A 23,782-nucleotide genomic window follows, 5' to 3' on the forward strand; every position below is an offset into this window, starting at 1 on the left:
TAATAGGAGGCGAAGACTGAATGCCACAAAACTGACATGTGCAACAGCAATCAACTGCTTAACCCTTTCACTATCACACTACCAAAGGGTTAACCCTTTCACTGCGACAATACAGAAGGTTTTCACTGCCACACACCAAAGGGTTAACCTTTCACTACCACACTGTGGTAGTGAAAGCGTTAACCGTCTGTAGTGTGGTAGTGAAAGGGTTAAAGGGGCACTTCACCAAAAAAAACAATGCAGATTTATATTGCACATAATCACACACAAACAGTTTTGCACAGAAGCATTTAGTTTGACAGTTATTGAGAGTAAATTAGTTTGAATTGGGCCACCAGTGATGTCATCAGAGGAAATTGAATCCTTGCGTTGAGTTAATTACAGCTTCATTAAATTATGTCAATCAAATAATAGCAACACCTAGTCTTATAGGGACTGCTGCTTTATCATTTCAGGGAGCTGTAATTAACACAACGCAAGGATCCAATGTCCCCGATGACATCACTGCAAAAACGAATTTACTCCCAATAACTGTCGACCTAAATGCACATGTGCAAAACTGTTTAAGAGTTTTTGGATGTGTGTGAGATCATGTGCAAAATAAATCAACAGTTTTTTGGTGAAGTGCCTCTTTAAATATCAGGAATGTAAATTGTAATATTGTAAATACAATCATTTCTCATTTTGATGTCAAAACTAGCCAAATCGTTAGCCTAGCATGTCTGTAAATCCTCAAAAAAGATAAAAAATGTCATCAGTATGTGTTATGATGTACGTACGTAGTATTTTGGTATGGTGTAGAGGTGTAGTAAGAAGACTCCGGATACAGGTTCACTCTTTAGCTTTTAGCATGTTTACTCAAGCACGTCAGGTTACAAGCATGGTCTATCATCATACTGCATGGTACAGCAAGGAAGGACTCTTCTTCTCTCCTCACTTGTATGCATAACGTGGCATTGCATTAACTATGCCCCATAGTGGAGACTCTTGGGAGTACAGCTTCAACATGTAATATTAGAGAACACAACATCTCCCTTCTCTGTAAAAGAAGGTTACTTGCTACTCAGCATCATGCAAATTTTGAACTTTTGCTTTTTCACTTTCTTAAGTAAACTTAACAGTATCATAAAACGTGTAACTCAAGGTAATCATTAAACAAAGGGAGCACAGGTTATTCAATCATTATCAAGATATAATTATATATGCTCAACCAATATTACTCTTAGTTCTCACTCAGTGTGCAACAAAGTCCTGATGCCAACTAGGCTTGTTTCTTGCACGTGACTGTGCTGGAGTGTGACCGATGAGCACTGTCAGGGCAGGGCGGATCCCTAAGTCAAAACGGTAAAGGTAAGGTAAAACGTGACCTATCACAGCAGGATTAATTGCTTGCAGAGTCTACGCTGGCGATGGCAGCCAACAGAATTCTCCCCGGATAGCTGAGCAGCGAGTGGCTCACGACAGCCACTTGGCTCAAACCAGAGCCCTTGCTGTCAGCCAGTGTTTTCAGAGAAAAAGTTACTTCTCACCTTCGGGCACCTTCTGTTATAAAATCACGCCGACGACAAAGATGAATGTGTTCTTTATATTTAATGTGTTCTTTATATTTAAGTACAGTATGTCATATCAGACAATCGTTTTCGGTTTTAACATTTTAAATGCATCGTAATTCTGGCAACTCTCCACCACCATGTGGCTCCACTGGGGCGAATAAGAGACTTCGAAGCCAATGTCGAGCTTAAAATGGCAAAAGTGAATATCTGCAGACAACAGCGAGTCTCTCTAGTCTCTAACTAGGGACCCTATCCTCTGATCCTCCCTCATGTCTCTGGGTAAGAGACGGAAGATCGCAGCTGTCCGAACTTCTGCACGAAGTCCGCCTCGGCGCGGACCAAAGCCTCTTCGTCTATGTACACCGCCGCCCGTCTGGACGTGACGAAGTACTGCACCTTCCTCAGGCTCCACCCGAGGACGTACATTAGCAGGCCGCACACGGCCGCGGTGGACCTCCCCACGCCGGCGTTGCAGTGGACATAGACGGTGTGTCCGTTCTCCAGGAGGCCGTGGAGCAGGAGGACGGCTTGGGGCAGCATTCTGATCCGCCCTGCAGAGAGAGAGAGAGAGACGTGGAATCTAGGGCTGTCTTAAATACTTCGAAGCTTTGTTCGATGGGCATGGGATTCGAATGGTAAAAAAAATTCGAATATATAAAAAAAAAATTTAAATAAAAAGATTTCTACTTTTAAATTTTTTTTTGCAAAATCAACTTTGCCTCTCTTTGTTAACTACAACAAGCAATGCTGTTTGTTATTTAAGATGAGGTCGGACTCGGCACTGACAGATTTGTGTTCATTGTGCTGCTTTTATAAAGCCTCAAATGATGGCTTACAATATTTCATGAAAGAAAGTGTTTAGTTTGTCTAAGATTTAAAAAGGTTTAAACTTTACAGCACAAAGTTGAACAAAGTGCTGTACAAGTCCCACAACATTAAAAAATTCAAAGAAATTATAAAAAATATATATAATCTCGGCCCCGAAGCTTCGAATGCCAAAAAACACCTGCACAGCGCGATCTCTCAGCGGCGGGGGGTCTGCGTGGGAGGGACACGCCGCCCCCGTCGCTTCCTGATTCTGCTGTGCAGGCGCACCAACCGACCTGTAGGAGTTGCTGTCCACAACGTCCGATCCCCACCCATCAGCTTTCCCACCCCTAACACTGCCAATTGTGTTAGTATGAACGACCAGCCAAGCTGATAGCAATGCGGAGAGCTGGGCTTGAACCCAGCGTCTCAAGCCTTCGCAGGTTTAACACCTGTAGCTCTAGTTTGCTCATTCTCCTCACGGAAACTATAAAAGAAGGGTCATCACATCAGAATACCAGTGCTCTATGCCCTATTTGGTGCCAGACGTTATTTGAAGCCTGTATTCAAATGTAAAATATACAAGCTATCTGAGGAAATATATATCAACCAATATATCAAACGTTAACTAGTTAACAAAGAAACAAATTGATCCCGACATCCGAGGTAATAACCCTCACCCTCGGTGCTCATATCCGGCGTGGGGAGCCAGACGTACGCCAGGCCGCAGTCCCGGTACAGGTGCGTCATGGTCTCCGGGGTCATGACCTCACCGGGGTCACGCCGGCAGCCGTGGGAGTTGTTGACCACGTCCGCCTCCGTCTGGAAGTTCATCACGGCCGTGACCCCCAGCTCCTCCTTTAGCTTCAGGGTCACGTGTTCCACCTGGCGAGGGCAGCTCCCCAGCCAGATCCGCGGCAGCACCCTGGGGACCGGAGGACATACGGGGAGACAGGGGACAGAGACAGGAGAGAGGAGACAAGAGACAGGAGACAAGAGACAGGAGAGAGGAGAGAGGAGACAAGAGACAGGAGACAAGAGACAGGAGACAGGAGAGAGGAGAGAGGAGACAAGAGACAGGAGAGAGGAGACAAAAGACAGGAGACAAGAGACAGGAGACAGGAGAGAGGAGAGAGGAGACAGGAGACAAGAGACAGGAGAGAGGAGACAAGAGACAGGAGACAAGAGACAGGAGACAGGAGAGAGGAGAGAGGAGACAGGAGACGACAGGAGAGAGGAGAGAGGAGACAAGAGACAAGAGACAAGAGACAGGAGAGAGGAGACAAGAGACAGGAGACAAGAGACAGGAGAGAGGAGAGAGGAGACAAGAGACAAGAGACAGGAGAGAGGAGACAAGAGACAGGAGACAAGAGACAGGAGAGAGGAGACAAGAGACAGGAGACAAGAGACAGGAGAGAGGAGACAAGAGACAGGAGACAAGAGACAGGAGAGAGGAGACAAGAGACAGGAGACAAGAGACAGGAGAGAGGAGAGAGGAGACAAGAGACAGGAGACAGGAGACAGAAGAGAGAGACAGGACAGCAGAGGACAGGGGACAGAAGAGAGAGACAGGAGACAGGAGACAGGACAGGAGACAGGAGACAGAGACAGGACAGGACAGGAGACAGGTCAGCCGTGGACGGCATAATGCCAGAGGGTTACTAGCATAGGTGTGTCTGACTCTTACCACCAAATCTGCACGGACTACAACGTATGACGTATATAATGCCAGTTAGGGTACCTTATGTGTACTGTACCTTGTGTATACTGCACCTTGTGTATACTGCACCTTGTGTATACTGGACCTTGTGTATACTGCACCTTGTGTATACTGGACCTTGTGTATACTGCACCTTGTGTATACTGCACCTTGTGTGTACTGTACCTTGTGTGTACTGCACCTTGTGTGTACTGCACCTTGTGTATACTGCACCTTGTGTATACTGGACCTTGTGTATACTGCACCTTGTGTATACTGCACCTTGTGTATACTGCACCTTGTGTATACTGCACCTTGTGTGTACTGTACCTTGTGTGTACTGCACCTTGTGTGTACTGTACCTTGTGTGTACTGCACCTTGTGTATACTGGACCTTGTGTGTACTACACCTTGTGTGTACTGCACCTTGTGTGTACTGTACCTTGTGTGTACTGCACCTTGTGTGTACTGGACCTTGTGTATACTGCACCTTGTGTATACTGCACCTTGTGTATACTGCACCTTGTGTATACTGCACCTTGTGTATACTGCACCTTGTGTGTACTGTACCTTGTGTGTACTGCACCTTGTGTATACTGGACCTTGTGTGTACTGCACCTTGTGTGTACTGCACCTTGTGTATACTGGACCTTGTGTGTACTACACCTTGTGTGTACTGCACCTTGTGTGTACTGTACCTTGTGTGTACTGCACCTTGTGTGTACTGGACCTTGTGTGTACTACACCTTGTGTGTACTGCACCTTGTGTGTACTGCACCTTGTGTGTACTGCACCTTGTGTGTACTGCACCTTGTGTGTACTACACCTTGTGTGTACGGTACCTTGTGTGTGTACTGCACCTTGTGTATACTGCACCTTGTGTATACTGTACCTTGTGTGTACTGCACCTTGTGTGTACTGCACCTTGTGTGTACTGCACCTTGTGTATACTGTACCTTGTGTGTACTGCACCGTGTGTGTACTGTACCTTGTGTGTACTGCACCTTGTGTGTACTGGACCTTGTGTGTACTACACCTTGTGTGTACTGCACCTTGTGTGTACTGCACCTTGTGTGTACTGCACCTTGTGTGTACTGCACCTTGTGTGTACTACACCTTGTGTGTACGGTACCTTGTGTGTGTACTGCACCTTGTGTATACTGCACCTTGTGTATACTGTACCTTGTGTGTACTGCACCTTGTGTGTACTGCACCTTGTGTGTACTGCACCTTGTGTATACTGTACCTTGTGTGTACTGCACCGTGTGTGTACTGCACCTTGTGTGTATTGCACCTTGTGTATACTGTCTCTTTACTCTTTATTGACCATATTTATTGTAACGTATAATATATAAGATATAGATGGCAGACCCTCATCTGAACCTTTGATTAAATTGTTTAGTTCTCATATTTTTTATATTCAGATCCAATTGTATTGCCTATATTTATGTCTTTCTACTATTACCCTGCCCATACCTGTACCTCCCCCTCCCCCCGCTCCCACGCTGCTAAGACGCCCGAATTTCACCAAGGGGATCAATATTAAGGAATATCTTATCTTGTATTTGATTCAAACGAAAACAAAGTGTGTTTGCATCAAAGTCGAGGTCTTGCCATGAGAAAAAGACAGTTTTCTTCCAAATCTATCACACGACACCAAACATCAGTCACACAGCGCGGAGAAGAAGAAACGAGATGAAAAAACTACCAGAATGGATTTAGAAGTTCTCTTCCTGACGTGAAAGCAGCGTTAGGTTGGAACCCATTCATCGTGACCGCGCTTAAAACTCCATCCTGCGATATAGATGGATGTCATTTTCTCCAGTGCATTCCAATGGCGTAGATTCTGAGCTGGGAATCTAAAATCAGTGCAACTCAATTGTATCAAGTCATTCACCAACATGACTTCATTGACATTTAGTAAAGATATGAGCAGAAGTCCTTTACAGAAACATATAGCTGGCCTAAAAAAAACAGGCTGTAAGGTGTCTCATTCACACAAAGTACAGTACGCCATTCGTACCAAAACAGTAGGGGTGGGGGAAAAAGTATCGAAAGTATACGCCAAGTATCGATATTTAATTATTCATAAAAAATAAATAAAAATAATTTGTATAAGGAAGTTGCATTGTTCATTTCAATACCTGTAATAGTACAGTAGTCCACACACACACATGTGCATTCAGTGAAGTTGGAATATGACTGTAATACCAACAGTTCAGTTTGTCAGGTAACACAGATTACAGTGTTTACATCCGTCTGCTTGAGAAAATACCATGTTCTGCAATAAAAATGATTGAAGTGAGATGAACAGACGCGATATATCGAGTATCGCGATACTGTCGTATCGCGGCTCAAGTATCGCGATAGTATCGTATCGCGAGATCTCTGGCGATTCCCACCCCTACAAAACAGTTGTGATTGGAGGACCAAGAAAATAGGGGGCGGGGCTTGAGACAGGTCAACTGACTAACCGACGAGGGTGAGCGTCCCTAATGTGGTGAGTCAGTGCTTGGAAGTGTAGCACTCTCAAATCAGGAGGCAAGGTGTGCAGAGAGTGATAGTCACACCTAAGGGAATGAAATGGAGAGAGGGGGGGGGGAGAGAGAGAGAATCCACAGTGACCGGTTAGTATTATGAGCAAAGGAGCTGAAAAGATTTCCTCGAAGAGAGCAGCTGGCTATTTTTAGACATTATCATCCAGCACAGACCACAGGCGAGCTGGCCCTAGCAGAATCACATTTAGAATTTCTCATCAAATTCTTCACTTCACAAAGTAAGGGGTGAAGCAAAAATATATTGGAATTCATGTTCTTCATCTCTCTCTCTCTCTCTCTCTCTCTCTCTCTCTCTCATCATGGTGATATTCTTGACCTCCTCCTCCTCCTCCTCTTCCTCATTGCCTGTCTGGTCACTCTGATCCGAGGCCAGGCATCATTGAGCTCTCATTACTAAGCATAAGCTCGACAGCCAGAGAGAGAAAGAGAGAGGGAGGGACGGACGGACGGACGGACGGACGCGTGAAAGACAGAAAGGACGCCTGTGTCTCAGCAGAGACCGCTCTGATTGGCCCGGCAGACCGCCTGCTGCCAGGAGACACCTCGGTATAACCGGAGAAAACCTTAACCGGTAATGTGATAGTAAAGGGTTAACCTTCTGTAGTGTGGCAGTGAAAGGGATAAGCTGGGGGGGGGGGGGGCACTCAATACGCGCACAGATAGTCATAGTGTGCCCTTGGCCCCACATGCTCTCCGTCTCTCTACTTCTACGACTTTCTCTTTCGCAGGGAAGCCCGTCTGGTTCCACTCCACTCACAGAGGACCTGGACACCAACGACGATGAGATGAAATGATGAATCATCTCCATTAAAAGTTGTGCTTGTTTGAATCCCTTTTTTGAGTCCAGCGGTCACATTGTGTTTACCGTCGGTTTCCTCGGTCGTCTCTGCGACACGGCAGCATACTAAAAGATCTGTATGGTAGTCAGACAGCGACCTCTGGGTGGAAGCGCCCCACTTGGTATTGGTACCTGGACTGATGTGTGTGTTGAAGTTGAATGGGGACAGGGGGGCGGGGCAGGGGGGCGGGCAGGGGGGCGGGGCAGGGAGGGGGGCAGGGAGGGGGTTGCTACTGCTGGCCACACCTCAGGCTCTGCCAAGAAGAGAGGTCTGGAGAAATTCACATTATAACGGGTCACAGGACAAAATTCCAATTTCCAACCCACACATCAGACCAAAACTAACAAAGTACAATACCAAGCAGGGCGGCTCTTTTGCCTAGAGGCCGTTGTTTGACTGCGTTACAGAGCACACCTTTAAATGGTAAATGATGCATTTATATAGCAGCTTTTATTCAAAGCGCTTTACAATTTTGTTCCTCACATTCACCCGTTCACTCACACACCGACGGCGGAGGCGACCGTGCGAGGTGCCGACCTGCTCATCGGGAGAAGTTAGGGGGTTAAAGTGTCTTCTTGCTCAAGGACACTTTGACACGCTGCCCGGGAGGAGCGGGAATCGAACCGGGAACCTTCCCGATTACCATACGACTGCTCTACCTCCTGAGCCACTGTCGCCCCTTTACACTACCGTGCGGCTCTGCTAGAGCAGTGGTTCTCAAGCCTTTGTCCACATCAAGGACCTCGACATTGATACACATTAGGCTGCGGACTACGATTGAGTGAAACCTATGATTAGTGACTTACTGTACACTTACTGTAGATTTCTGTACATCTTTACTGTATATTTTATATTAGAATGTATATACAAGGGCGGTTAGTGGCCGAGCGGAGATTGCGTTCGTCACCAGCCCCGGAGCTGTGAGCTGGATTTGCCTGTTCGAATCCAGCTCACAGCTCCGGGGTTGTCACCAGCTTGGCTGGCCGTCTGCACTGATACAATTGGCTGTATCAGAGGGTGGGAGAAGCTGGCGGGGTGGGTCCGGGTCGTTGTAAACAGCGACTCCTACAGTTCGGTCGGGGCGCCTGCTAAGCGCGGATTGGACGTGAGGGGGATAGTGTGGTCCTCCCACACGCTACGCCCTCTCAATGAGAATCCGCGCTGCCAGGTGAAAAGAAGCGGTGATTGGCTGGACGTGTGTCGGAGGAAGCACGTGGTAGCCTCCACTCTCCCAGATGATCTGACTGTGGGGGGTAAGTGCGCAGCGATCAGGAAGGGACTGGGAATTGGCATACGACTAACATTGGGATGGGAGAAAATCGGAGAAAAATGGAGGGGGAAAAAGACCAAAAAAAAAAATGTATATACATAACATAGGAAATTTAAATCCCGGACCGTATTTTATTATTATTATTTTATTCATAGGCATTTTTTTGTTATTCTTATTTGTGACTTTGTTTTGTCTACCTGAATGTTTACTGTGAGCGATTTGTAGTGCCAGATTTCCCTCGGGATGATTAAAGTATTTCTATTCTATTCTATTCTATTAGAGGAGTTACTCTTATATATTCTCTCATTGTGAAATGAAACTATCCCCCCTGGAGCCTCCTGATTGAGAACTGCTCTCACAGCGTCCTGAGTGAACCTGCCACTCAAAGCACTCGCACGGTGACACTGAAATCCCACTTTCATAATTGGAAAAACAAGTGTCTTAAAAACTATATATATATATATAAAATATATATATCCTCACCCGTTCAAATAAAGTACAACCAGCTTTAAAACCTCATTATAAAGATAGCTGCCATGTCCTTGTGAACTCCCCGGTCAAAGGATGGGGGACAAAGCACCTGCAAAATGAATTAACGTCTCTATGAAACCAATAAAGAGACACACATTGTGAAGCCATGTGTGTGTGTGTGTGTGTGTGTGTGTGTGTGTGTGTGTGTGTGTGTGTGTGTGTGTGTGTGTGTGTGTGTGTGTGTGTGTGTGTGTGTGTGTGTGTGTGATCCTGGCAGGGCCCACATTGACACAACGCCTAGGGAGTTTCATTTACAATGCTATTAATAGGAGGGAGATACAAGGGCACGGTGCTTCCCGTCGAACATAGGTCCTTGACACGAGCTTGTAAGGTCCACGGATCAACAAATTAAAATCTGATGGCGCCGGCCAAACCCAGCTCATTCTCATGCAAGGTGTGTCGGTGGGTTTCATGCCAACTTCTCATTGTGTCCTCATTCAGCCATGGTTAGTGAGACCAAAGTGCAAGGGATCAGGTGTTGTCATTAGCCGCTGAGCTCTGGATCAACACGAGGAGAGTGTGGAGGGATTTAAACTGGGTTTTCTGCAAATAATTACATCTCCGGGTTTTAGTGAATCACTTGATTTTTTGCCAAATTGAAGTCTAATGAGATTGAGTCAAATGAGTCACTATGTTTACGGGTTTAAACAAGGTTTAATTTAATCCCAAATGTGCTCTAATCAGAGATTAGTTCATCTAGATTTAAAATGAGGTAATCCAGATTTTAAATCAGGGCCGCCCCAAGCCTTTATGGGGCCCTAAGCACACGACAAAATAGTTTTGGGGTGTTTTGCTGTGCCGTCTTCCACTTTACCTCTTAATCTGTCGCCCCGGGAATAATATTCTTGTACATTCTGTTATCGGGCTGCTAACTTCTGCTCAATGACATTGTGAAATTAAATTATTCCTCGTTCTGGGGACCCCCCACGGACCCCCTATTGAGAACCAGAAGGTCAGAGGAGAATATTAGGAGGGCAAGGAATACCCTCTCTCTCCCTCCTTCTCTCTCTCTTTATTATATATATTTTTTTAGATTTGTTTTTTGGCATTTTTACTGCTTTATTTTGGACAGACCAGACAGAGAGGAAGGTTGGGAGAAGACGTGGGGGGAAGACATGCAGCAAAGGTCGCCGGGTCTGGGAGTCGAACCCGGGACGTCCGCGTTGCAGCGCATCTACGTGGTGCGCCACCCTGGCGCCCCTCCTTTGCAACTTTGACTAAATTCACATAAAAAAGACCAAATCCACAATTCCATATCCAAATGAAATTAATTTCATTTTGAATGATTAAAACTAATAGTACACTTTTAACCATATTTTAAATCAAGATGACGGTGAAAAGATTATTATATTATTATATATTTTTTAGTGCGTTACAGTAGAGTTGCAGGCCAAGGCTAAGAGAAAAATCAAAGACTCTAGTCACCCAAACAACTGCCTCTTTGAACTGCTGCGGTCAGGCAAGCGCTACCGGAGTCTCATGGCCGGTACAGAGAGACTCAGAAGGAGCTTCTATCCCCAGGCCATCAGGATCAGGGGCGGATTTAGGATTGTAGGAGATCCGGGGCTTAGCCCAGATGGGCCCACTTTTTTTTTTTTTTTTTTACTTTCTTTTTCTTTTTTAAATTTTTTTTAAAAAAAATTTGGCAGGCAAGGGGTGGTTTGGAGGGGCTCAGGCACGACCCCCTCCACGACAGATTTTTTTTGAATTTAATGAACCTGTACGTGCAATTTCCTGCAATATAGAGCCTTCAATCTTGACCAATAAAGTTGCTCTTTTCACTATAAAACTCAGTTAACCATAACGTAGTTATGGTTAGATTTATATATTGGGGGGGGATATATCATATTTTCCATATAATCAAAAAGTGGTGGAGCAAGATTATACCTTTGCTCCCCCAAGTTCAATAGTGGGAGAGCAGAGATGCTCCGAATGCTCTTATGGCCAGGCGTCTATGATTCACTGATACAAAGTAAAATAGTGCAGTGCAATAAAATAGTTAGTAAAATAGAATAAAATAATGCAATAGTGCATTGCAATAAAATAGTTATCATCGTATTTAATCGGGAGGCCGGTAAGGAGTGCATTACAGTAGTCGAGTTGGCTTGAGATAAAGGCATGGATCTGGTTTTCAGCGTCCTTTTGATTTATAAATGGCCGTACTTTAGCTATGTTTCTAAGGTGGAAGAATTAAGTTTTTGTTAACTTGTTGATTGTGATTTAAAGCTTAGGTCTGAGTCTACCATAACACCAAGACTTAACTCACTCAAATACAGTTAGCAGCTGGATAGACCACAGATGGAAATTAGCTTCTGCTAAATCTGGTGCAAACATATTTTCATGTAACAATGATGAATTGTAAAAAAAAAAAAAAAAAAAAAAAATTTTTAAATAGATTCGGGGCTTTTCAGAATACATCCGGGGCTTGAGCCCAGGTAGCCACCCCCTAGCTCCGCCCCTGATCAGGATGCTCAATGACAACGACACTATGTAACAACCCATCATCGACACTCACTGCACACACACTCACTTTAAACAAACACCACTCACTTTATTCACTTTAGACACTTTAACACACTTTATATGTATCTATTATTAAAGAGATTTGCACTACATTCATACCTCATTTGCACCCTACCCTACGTTTTGTACCTCTGCATTGTACCTCACTGTTACTCATTTTTACTCTGTATTGTATATATGTATATTGACTTTACTTACTTTTTACTTACTTCTTAATAACTTTTTTTACTTACTTTATTTGTACTGTATGTAGCACACTCTCAGGGGCTCATACAGAAACAAGCATTTCATCATAAAGTGTTCTGTATTTTGTTGTGACAAATAATAAACAAACTTGAAACTTGAACTTGAGTTCATCTAAAAGTTACACTGTATAGCATTCCTCTGCTCTGCTGCCTGCTGTTAGCTCGCTAGATGATGTTACATTCCGTCAACTCGTGAATTGGCAGAGCAGCTCAAAATGGATCCTCTTTTGAGGAATATATTTTTATCATCATAGTAAAAAAAAATTAATTGGGCTGAGTCAATTTCTCATCTTTCTCAGAGGAACTCTCTCATTCACTCAATCATCGCCTCGTGATTGAATCCACCCTTCTAATGGATTTGGCACAGGATAAAGAGATGAGCTACTGTAAATGGTGCCCAGAGGACATTTGGTTCACCCCTACATCTCGTATCACTGAGACCCACAAAGAGGAGGGTCGAGAAGGCGATGCAAATCAAATGCTAATGGTTTAACTTCCGAGGGGCTCTCAAAGGGCTTGTGCGGTTGAATTAATTGCAAAGTGTCACACGGAAATCCCATTCACACACCAATTAATACTGTGCTTGTGTGTGTGTGTGTGTGAGAGAGAGAGAGAGAGAGAGAGAGAGAGAGAGAGAGAGAGAGAGAGAGAGAGAGAGAGAGAGAGAGAGAGAGAGAGAGAACCATTGGCTACCACTTTCAAAAGAAAATGCCTAATTTCTGTGCAGTGGTAGAGCAGGTGAAACACAGGAGAAAACATGATATTATTCCACTAATCAGATCCAGTTATAAGACACCAAATTATTAAATGTATTGTTGATATAAATGGACTGCATTTATATTGTGCTTTTATAACTTACCGTAATTCCTCTAATAGTAACCGGGTCTCAAATACAAGCCGGGTCTCTATTAATGGCCGGGTGCGCTCTTGAGCTAAGCAATTATAAGCCGGCCTCCTAATACAAGCCGGGTTACTAATATACTGAGCTGCATACTGAGCTAGTTACTTGATTTCACTTTGAAAACGTTGAAATGACCAGTGACCACCTGTAATTGCACTGTTTACTATTTCATACAGTACTTGGTTTCAATAAATGAACCCAGTACATTTTACTGGGTTCAAACTGACACAAAATGTTGATTTATTCATTATGATCCGTTTGAAAATTTGAAATATAGGTCTCCCTCTTATACAGGCCTCCTCCTAATACAAGCCTGGTACCCGCTACAGTTGAAACAAATACAAGCCGGGGTTACTATTAGAGGAATTACGGTATTTATTATAAGTGCTTAACAACGTATGCCTCACATTCACCCACGCATTCACACAGCGACGGCGGAGGCCAACCCACTCGACACTTCGACACACTGAGAGGAGCCAGCATCAAACCGGGGAACCCTCTGATTACCAGACGACCGCTCTGCCTCCTGAGCCCGCCCACACGCACGCACACACACACACACACACACACACACACACACACACACACACACACACACACACACACACACACACACACACACACACACACACACACACACACACACACACACACACACACACACACACACACACACACACACACACACACACACACACACACACACACACACACACACACACACACACACACACACACACACACACACACACACACACACACACACACACACACACACACACACACACACACACACTTTTACACATACTGTAGCAATAATTATTTCTCCCTGCATGGAGGCCACGTCTAGAGGTCATTCTAAACATCCCATGAAAGGCTATTTAACATTTATTTTGGATTTCATGGTGGGTTTTTGTTCTTGATTTATTGTGATGTTTCTTCTTGATTTGTAGAAGACTTGTCCAGCCCATGATTTCGGGCTTTACAAATCAATTTGATTTGTCGCATTTACGGCTACTCTTATCTCTCCAGGATCTCCTGTGACTGTAGGGAAATAAATTGGCCGGTAACAGGTCACTGCTACTTTCGTCTGTGAAACGGGCAGGATCTTTAGCGTGAGCAAGGTCTTCTAGTATTGATGTCTCTCTCTGCTAAGGCAGGGATTTAGAATTTTTAAGTGGGCACTGCAGCTCAGGTCACCCGACGTCACCGGTGTCAGCGTTCTCGCCGTGGGGGGGCGTAACGGCATTGGGGCGTCGTAACGATCATTTAGTGTCAGCAATGTGGCTTTTAGGCTAGTTAGCAAAACATATAATCCTCCTGTAAAACGTCACTTAACCTCTGACCCCACATGCGGTTTAAAGGACAACATGACATGACACTGTTCAAAAGAAACTGGAGCTTAACACTTTCCGTGCCAGCCGTGTTTTCCTTTTTACCCCCTTGAATGCCGCCACCCACTACAATGATAGCACTCTCATATTTGTGAACGCATAATCTATGTATTCAATTATGGCTATGTGTCTAATCTGGCCGTCGCTTATCAATGACTTGTTTGCAGTCAACATTGTTGAAACAGATTGTTTTTTTAATCGGTTCATTTCCGTTTCATAGCATTTTGAAAATTGCTCGTTTTTTGAAAGTTTCAGGAAAATATAAAGATTACGTGATAAACAGCCTTTACTGGAATATTCTGGAATACACAAAAAACGTTGTCATTTTTCTGCCTATTTATGAATCGTTTTCAAATAAACGCTAGATTATCGATAGTATATGTGTACTTATGCACGCTAGAGAAGCGAGCTGAAAAATCAAATCTCTCATTTCCTGATCGCACACACACACACATACACACAGGGCAAACGCTGATATCTCTGTGAAAACAGCTCTGATTATCCCAAGACTGGTCAAATAGATTCCTTACCTCAGATCAGATGTTCCCCAAAAAGATTATTCCAATTCCTGATCGCCATTCCAAATATCGATAGCGTTTAATGATCCAACGCTGCATACTGGAAATATGTATTCCACGCTCTTCTGATGGGCCACAATGAGTCCGATGGGCTCGGATTACTTGCCTGAGAAGTAAAATGTGGATTCCGGATTTTTCTTTTCTCATCAATTTTCATTGTGTCCATTCCAAAAGGGTGCATTACCATCCGGGAGACGATAGGGGGCGGTATATTCCCAATGGAGCTCAGAGAGAGTTTGCAGCACTGACGTGATACTAGATTGATGAAATATGAATTCAAATTGCTAATAATAAAATAAAAAAAAAAACGCTATATGGCGTCGTTGGCAATAAACGATCGGCATGAACAAACGACATATAGCATCATTGGCAATGAAAGTGTTCATGTATTTTATGGTCAAAATGACGACAACAGTCTTCTGGATACCTTATGGTACATATAATGACGTTTATTTTACAATCACTACATCTGAAATTAAGATAATGATGATTTGGCAATTTACAAAAGTTATTTTGAGGATGAGATACAGTACTGTATATGAAACACTGTTTTCGCTCGTCATCCAAAATAATTTACATAAATCAACAGTTTATGAGTAATAAACGTTTTGGATTGATTGTAAAGAATATACAGTATATACAGTTAGCCTGTGTTTCTGCACTGTACGAAACACCGTTGGTCGCTTATTTCACTCTGTACGGAAATAACGCTGACTCTTATTTAATTCAATTTCAAACCTTTATTTTATATATAATATTTAAAATGATGATCTTCCGTACACGGGCGGAGGACGTAGGCCTTCTATACCTAGGTGCCGCTCCTCGCCTAAACCAAGCGCAGTCCGGACACGTCTGTCCCGGAGAATTGCATGCTTTGTGCTACATGTGCTACAAAATTACTTTTTAACCGTAACTCTCGTAATTTTTTTCCTGGATTCCGTGGATCCAGACGAATGTATCCACATAATAAGCCACGTATGGTAGCGCTATGACAACAAACTTTATCTCAAGAAGAACCAAGAACTGACACACTTGGCGGGTGTATTCATTGCCAAGGACCCAAGGGGGTGCAGTGTCGAATGTGGTGCCATAACAACGTACCGCCAGATGGTGGTGCTATAACAGCGAACGGCCATGGGCTCTGAAACGCCCTAGTCTTGAACGGGCACTGCACTAGTTAAAGGTGCTGTAAGTGGTATGTTGTTGTTCAAATATGTGTCAAATAGCTCCCAGACCCTCCACTCTGCAGTAAACAGCCATCACTGATATACAGTGTTTGGTCAGTAACATGGGTCTCCCAGACCCTCCACTCTGCAGGAAACAGAACATACATGTTCTGGTATCCCTTCCCACTTTATCCAATCAGGAGAGAGAACCCTAGATATTTTTGATTATTTCAAGAAATCTTGCCAAGCCAAATTTGCTTACTGCACTGGCAGATTGTTTTGCTTATAACTAAGTTGTATTTCGCTGCTGTCGGGACAAAACCTCATAACTCCATTTTTTGAATTTTTTTTTTATTATATAAATCAACTCCGTAGATCATCCTCCATATGTGTGTGTGGGTTTTACAAAGTTTAAACAATGGGAAAGCATTAAACCGATCATCTGTCTAAACCTCCTAACTCTATTCACCCTCAAATCTGTGTTAGTTTTTTTCATCTGCTGAAAAGTTGGGTTTTTGGAGTTATGAGGTTTTGTCCCGACAGCAGCAATTTATTATTTTGGTCAGAACATTTGATCTCTCTCTCCTGATTGGATAAAGTGGAAAGGGATACCAGAAAATGTATTTTCTGTTTACTGCAGAGCGGAGGGACTGGGAGACCCATGTTACTGAACACACACTCTATGTCACTGATGGCTGTCAGAACGTAGAGCTATTATTGTAACATTTAGACCACTAACAGCACCGTTTAAACGAAGTAAGCTACAAGACCTTACAGTAGTGATATGAGCGGAGAGGCCGGCTGCCCGTGACTGACCCCCAGAGACGTGCTCTCTGTACATGGTCGCATCGCAGGGGGGGATTAGGAGGACCTGAAGAATGCCCCGTAATGATGTCACGCCAGCCTTAACAATGTCTGCCATTGACCCGGCAGAGGGCGTTCTGAACCTAACAATCCTTTCATTCTGAAAAGTGTGTAGAAAAAGCAGGAGCTGGAAATAGGGAACGGGCATTTTGTCCGTTATTATCTTCTGAAGAAGGGAGGTCCACTCAAAAGAGAAACCTCAAAATGACATTCCATCAAAAAAGATCAAGGCACATAAACAGGAGGGGGTATAATGAAAAAAGCCTTGGGGGTGGGGGGGGGGCATTCTATAGAGTCTGAGGGAAAATGCAAATCCATCCCTCAAGGGGCGCAATCTTAAAATATGGTATCATGGAGAAAAAAACACATTTTCCCCCAGGGATGTCATTAGTTATATACAGTAGTAGCATTATGAGAAAATCACACAAAAACAAAAGTCTTCATATCACAAGCGCTCAAAAACAATAACGTTCAGGTGAAAGCTATCTGGCTATAGCTAGCCTGGCTTAGCACAGGTGAATGGAAGTGGATACGGATCACTAGCCTAGCTGTTGGCCGAAAACACCTCTCCCGGAGTTTTAAGCTACAGTAGGCTAGTGGTCTGTATTTGCTTCCATTCATTTGTGCTAAGCTAGGGCTAGCGCGCAGCCGGATAGCTTTCTACTGAACGCACAAGAGAGGAAATTGGTATCTATCTTCTTGTCTGACTCTGGAGAAGACTTTGGCATGTTCCTTTAATTACCGGTACTTTTTCTGCCATAGAAGAGTTCTTGCCACAGATTATCAACATTTTCAGACTCGGAAATGCCTTTCTTTTCGTCAGCTTGGAGAAATAAGAGTAGGGAGGATGGGAGGGGGTAGAGTGAAGATGATAAGGGTACAGCTGAGACGAAGGCTAGAGCTACGGTCCCCAACCTTTTTTGTGTCAAGGACCCCTAAATCCCTACATTGATACACGTTAGGCTTCGGACCCCCATTTAACAAGATGTTGTCTCAGGGACCCCTATCTGAGAATACTTTTAGATGTGATTTAGTCCAGAGAGAGAGAGAGAGAGAGAGAGAGAGAGAGAGACCTGTGATCAGAATCCTGGTAAATGGACTGCATTTATATAACAGCTTTTATCCAAAGCATTTGACAACTTATGCCTCACATTCACTCACACATTCACACACCGACGGCGGAGGCGACCATGCAAGGTGCCAACCTGCTCATCGGGAGCAGTTAAGAGGTTAAGTGTCTCACTCAAGGACACTTCGACACGCTGCTGTGAGGATACCTTCTGATTACCAGACGACCAGCTCTACCTCCTGAGCCACTGTCGCCCCGGGAATAATAATATTCTTGTACATTCTGTTATCGGGCTGCTAACTTCTGCTCAATGACATTGTGAAATTAAATTATTCCTCCTTGTTCCGGGGACCCCCTGGAACCCCCCCACGGACCCCCCTGTTGATAACCAGAAGGTCGGAGGAGAATATTAGGAGGGCAAGGAATACCCTCTCTCTCTCTCCCTCCTTCTCCCCTCTCGCTCTCAACTAGTCCCTTCTCTTCCTCCTTCTCTTTCTCTCTCTCATCTAAGAGAATGAGGCCTATTCTCTTCTAGAGGTCATCTAGAGCAGTGGTTCTCAACTGGTCTAGCCTCGGGACCCAACATTTTCCTTAGTCATTAAGTCGCGACCCAAATGTTTTAACCACTATGATTTATTTCAAAAAGAAATGTTTGCAGTAATACGCAATCTTTCATGCACTGTTAAAAACATTAAATAAACACAAAAAAGTGCAACAAAAGGGCAACTAGGGCTAAAAACCCAATGAAATAAAATAATAATAAATATCTTCTTAGCAGATTTCTTAGCTTAACATAACAGACCTAAGTTTGGGGGAACTAATGGGATAACTGGGGTTGCAACAAAAGTGCAACTAGGGCTAAAAACATAATGAAATAAAATAATAATAATAAATAAATAATATATCCTTCTTAGCAGACTTCTTAGCTTAACATCCCAGGGAACTAATGGGATAACTGGGGATGTTGTTTGCTCCTGACAAGAGTCTCAAAGTCTGGGGTGATGGTAGACAAAGCAACTCTGAGGTCATGCTCAATGTATGTCCAATCTGTTCCTCTGCTTTGTCTTCAGCTGGACCAGAGCTGAGAAGCCACTTTCACAAAGATAGGTAGTAACATTTTAAAAATAAAAAAATAAATTACTTTTTTTATTTTTTTACACACACATCCGCGACCCACTCAAAATGGCCCCGCGGCCCACTTTTGGGTCGCGACCCACCAGTTGAGAAACACTGATCTAGAGGTTCAGATGTACCTGAAGGTTCAGGTGGAGAAGGTACCTGGAGAGGTGCATGGTGTGCTGTCCTGCCACTCCAGAGTAAAAGTCAGCGGTGTGCTTCATCTCGTCTGTGTGGCCCGCCTCCTCGATCCAGTGGCCAATGGGGTGACAGTATACGCCATCCACCACGTTCTTCTGGTCGTACACACAGCATCGGTCATGATGGGGACCGTTGCCTAGTTACAAAGGAAATTAACCATATAGTGGATTAAAAATATACATATATTTATTTTGCACATAATCTCACACACATCCAAAAACTCCAAACAGTTTTGCACCTTTTCATTTAGTTTGACTGACAGTCATATTGAGAGTGAATGAGTTTGAATATGGTCACCGGTGATGCCATTAAGGGGACACTGAATCTTTGTGTTGGGTTAATAATTACAGCTCAATGAAATGATAAAGTAGCAGTCCCTAAAAGACAAGGATTCAATGACATCACTGGTGGTGGCCATATTCAAACAAATTGAATCCCAATAAATGTCAAAATAAATGAATGTGTGCAAAACTGTTCACAGGTCCGAACACCGTCCCACCCACCCACCCCCTCCTAATGTACATTTATGTATGTATATATTTACTGTTAGGATCTCTGTTTAACAGTACTGTATATTTGCATATCTTGCATGTCACAAATGTAACAGTACTGTATGTCATGTCATGATTAGATTAGATGAGTAGATTAGATTTTTACATCTGTATATCTGTATGTTGTGACGTATTTAGACCACTGATGATCATCTGCTTCGCTTTGAAATATTATAGTGAAATATTTTGCACTGTTGTCGCATTTATCTTGTTGAAATCCTCCAACAGGCTCTTTTTTGTAAGTTGACTGGTTTGCACACCAATAATACAGTGCAATAATAGAATAGTAGAATAGATAGTAAAATTATGCAATAGAATGGCCAGAGTAAAATAGTGCTACAGTACAATCAACAGCGGGGTGTATTAGAAGGCTATGGTGAAGAGGTAAGTTTTTAGCTTATTTCTGAAAATATTAAGAGATCTAGCTTCCCTAATGTCCATATAGTGTGTTCCATAACTTTGGTGCATAGTTAGCAAAGGCTGCATCCCCGATTTTCTTTAGACTGTGGCTTGGAACCTTCAATAGACCAGTAGTAGATGATCGCAATGTTTATACTTTGTATATAAGGAGGAGGACCTTGAAATCAATTCTAAATGTTACCGGAAGCCAGTGTAGGTTACTTACTTGTAACTTCGGGTTTGATCCAAGGAGTAAGTTGCCCCATATTGCTCTGTAACATTTCTCTTTTTGTTATAGGACCGACTAGTAGGATTTCAGTTTTGCCCTCATTTAATTTTAGGAAGTTGTTCGTCATCCATTTGTTTATTGCTAAGAGACAGGCGGAAATGGAGTTTATAGCTGTGATGATCATTTGGTTCAGCGGAGATGTACAATTGTGTGTCATCTGCGTAACTATGGAAACATACATTGTGCTTTCTAATGATGTCTCCTCAATGTTCAATGTTCAATGCAATGTTCAATGCAAGTAAAGCACTTTAAACTTTAAGTATGACTAAATGCTTTCTTGACTATATATATAGTAACTTTTCCAAAATGCATAGATTTCTATGTATTTTAGGGGTTTGGGGGGCTAGCTCTTTTTAATATAAATGTCAGATTGTTTTATTTATTTCATAGATTTCTATGCATTTCAGGAGTTTGGGGGCTGGCTCCCCAAAATAATTAAATAACATAACCCTAACTTAACCCTAAAACCGAAATAAAGTAAAAAAAAAAAAAAAAAAATTGTTACAAAATCCACCCATTTTCGCCCAAAAACCAGCCAAAACCGGCAAAAAAAATTCGCTTCATATACTTCTGTGCCCCCCTGTGCCCCGGTAGAGTGCTGGGTCTAGATACGCCCCTGTGTTGTGTATGTCATAAATGTCATTATGAATTGAAAATGGGGGACCCAGATTGATTGATTGATTGATTGAAAAGTTTATTAACAGATTGCAGAATGGGTACAGTACAGTACAGCTCAATACATACAATTGTTAAGGGGATGCAGACCAGAGAAAGACTTTCGTCTTGTTTACATCAGGGTCCCCCATTTTCAATTCATCATAACATATATGACATACATGACATACAGATAGACAGTACTGCTACATCTATACATTTATGACATATCAGATTTGCAAATACAGATGTAAACAAGATGAAAGTCTTTCTCTGGTCTGCATCCCCTTTGTACTGTACTGTACCCATTCTGCAATCTGTTAATTAATTAAAGTTTTCAATCAATTCAATTAAATCAATTCAATCAGGTTTTGGATGCGTGTGCGATTATGTGCAAAATAAATCTGCATTGTTTTTTGGTGAAGAGACCCTTTGGGCATAACATAGACCCAGGGACATTCATTCACAATACACAGCAATTCAAGTTTAATGTGTAAAAATTAGTTAAACAAGCTCTATTTTCTTAAACCTGATGTGACATCCTTCTTTTAGTGCAGAGGAGTTATTTAGCCTACAGGAAAAGGCTATAGGCATAATTTAGCCCATGGCAATGGATAGTGAGTGGGAGGGGGAATTGAGTGCGGATACAATTAATGAATGTTGATTAGAGCCTTGACGTAAATGGCTTTAATCAACATTCATTCACGCGCCCCCTTTCCCCCCACACGCGCTCCATGAGCTCAAAATACCGGAAGTGTTGCCATGGTGGCCATGATAAATCCTGCGGTGTGTCTTTGGCGCCATCAAGTGGTTGAAACGGTACATCACACAAATGTAAGATGGGCTGCTAGTCTGTTGATATTGGGAAAAAGCTGTTCGGAATCATCGTCGTCCCGTTTTTTTATATATATAAATGAAAACCCCATGCACAATAATATACCACATGATTCTACCTTCCCAGATGTAACTGTCCTTCACTCTTTTGATGAACTTGAACCACAGGCTCCTGTCTGTGCACGGCTCTGCCAGCTGCACGTCGCTGGTCCACAGGCAGGGCTCGCGCGGTGACAGCACCACGCGCGCGGCTCTCATCGGGACCGCTCTGTCTATGTCCCAGTGGCCCATTTCAGCACGCGAACCCAAAATAAACACCTCGACGTCCGAACATTCCGGCGTGAGAATTACACCGAATCTGAAGAGCATTTCCCCCTCACCACTTAAACCGTCGTACTACTAGCTTTCTTTAGCCTATATATGTTTCATGACTCAACCTACCATACCGGGTATGTTTCTATTTTAGTTCTGTCGCGACCAGAACCCTCCCACCTGTCTTTGGTTGGATGCCGCAGGCTGTACGGTGGCGCTTAAAGGACAATTCCTCTTTATAGAGCGCTGCCTTGCTGCTGTTGAATCTCGGGATTCGGGATGCACGCGCCCGATGAGAGAGAGACACTGATTGATTGATTGATTGATTGATTGATTGATTGATTGATTGATTGATTGATTGATTGATTGAAAACTTTATTAACAGATTGGGTACAGTACAGTACAGCTCAATACATACAATTGTTAAGGGGATGCAGACCAGAGAAAGACTTTCGTCTTGTTTACATCAGGGTCCCCCATTTTCAATTCATCTTAACATAATGACATACATGACATACAGATAGACAGTACTGCTACATCTATACATTTATGACATACCAGATTTGCAATTACAGTACTGTTTGTGATACAAAAAGAGTCCAGAAAAAAAAAAAGTATATACATTTGATGTAGAAACTGTACATTGGATTGGGTAGGTGGGGGTGGGGGGGGACTGTACATTGGAGGTGGTTGGGTGGGTGGGGGGGGGGGGGGGGGGGGTTGGGTAGGAGTGGGGGGGGGGGGGGGGTAGGAGTGGGGGGGGGGTTGGGTAGGAGGGGTGGGTGGGGGACACTGTACAACTGTACAAACAAAACTGTACATTGGATTATTGACAAGACCATACTTGGTAATTTACTGTACATTGGAGGGGGTTGTGTTCGGACATTTACAGGGGCCAGTTTCGAGTTGCAGTCTCCCTTAGGTGTTTTTTGAGAGTGTTTTTGAAAGTGGGTAGTGATCCACATTCCTTTACAGCTTTAGGTAGGGCGTTCCACATTGATGTGGCATAATTGCGAAACGTGTTTAGTCTCTTGTTTGAGCCGAATCTGGGTTTGACATGATTTGTGGAGCTCCCTCTGGTGTTGTGATCGTGGTATTCACTGACCTTTGGGAAGTATTTTGTCATGTACATGGGTACCTTGGTCGTGTAGTGTATCTTGTAGACCAGGCCCATTGCAAGTTGCTGTACTCTGTCGTCTACTCTAAGCCATCCTAGGTTGTCAAAGTGGGCAGGGGTGAGGTGGGTTCTAGGAGTCAGGTCAAGCAGTAGTCTGACCAGTGACCACCACGGCCACCTATAATATCATGCGGTCTGAAAAAACTCAGTTGTGATGTCAGCTGACTTCAAGTTGGTGGAGACTAGGCTTTACAGAAGAGGACAACTGATATGTCAGTAGCATGATATGGGGATACCAGGAGCCTGCTCTTT

At 43.5% G+C, this 23,782-nt stretch overlaps 1 protein-coding gene across 1 annotated transcript; it reads right to left on the reverse strand.

Moving 5' to 3' along the window:
- Nucleotides 1-890: 890 nt before the first annotated feature.
- Nucleotides 891-22,464, reverse strand: epm2a (EPM2A glucan phosphatase, laforin). The gene is made up of 4 exons (XM_084315129.1): nt 22,161-22,464; nt 19,276-19,450; nt 3,041-3,285; nt 891-2,104 (listed from the first exon to the last, which is right to left on the reverse strand). Exons 1-4 carry the CDS (start codon nt 22,408-22,410, stop codon nt 1,821-1,823), a joined length of 954 nt encoding a protein of 317 aa, XP_084171255.1. The 5' UTR covers nt 22,411-22,464; the 3' UTR covers nt 891-1,820.
- Between the last annotated feature and the right edge of the window lie 1,318 nt (nt 22,465-23,782).

Source organism: Notolepis coatsorum, assembly GCF_963971535.1.
Source record: "Notolepis coatsorum genome assembly, chromosome: 5".
Classification (NCBI taxonomy): domain Eukaryota; kingdom Metazoa; phylum Chordata; class Actinopteri; order Aulopiformes; family Paralepididae; genus Notolepis; species Notolepis coatsorum.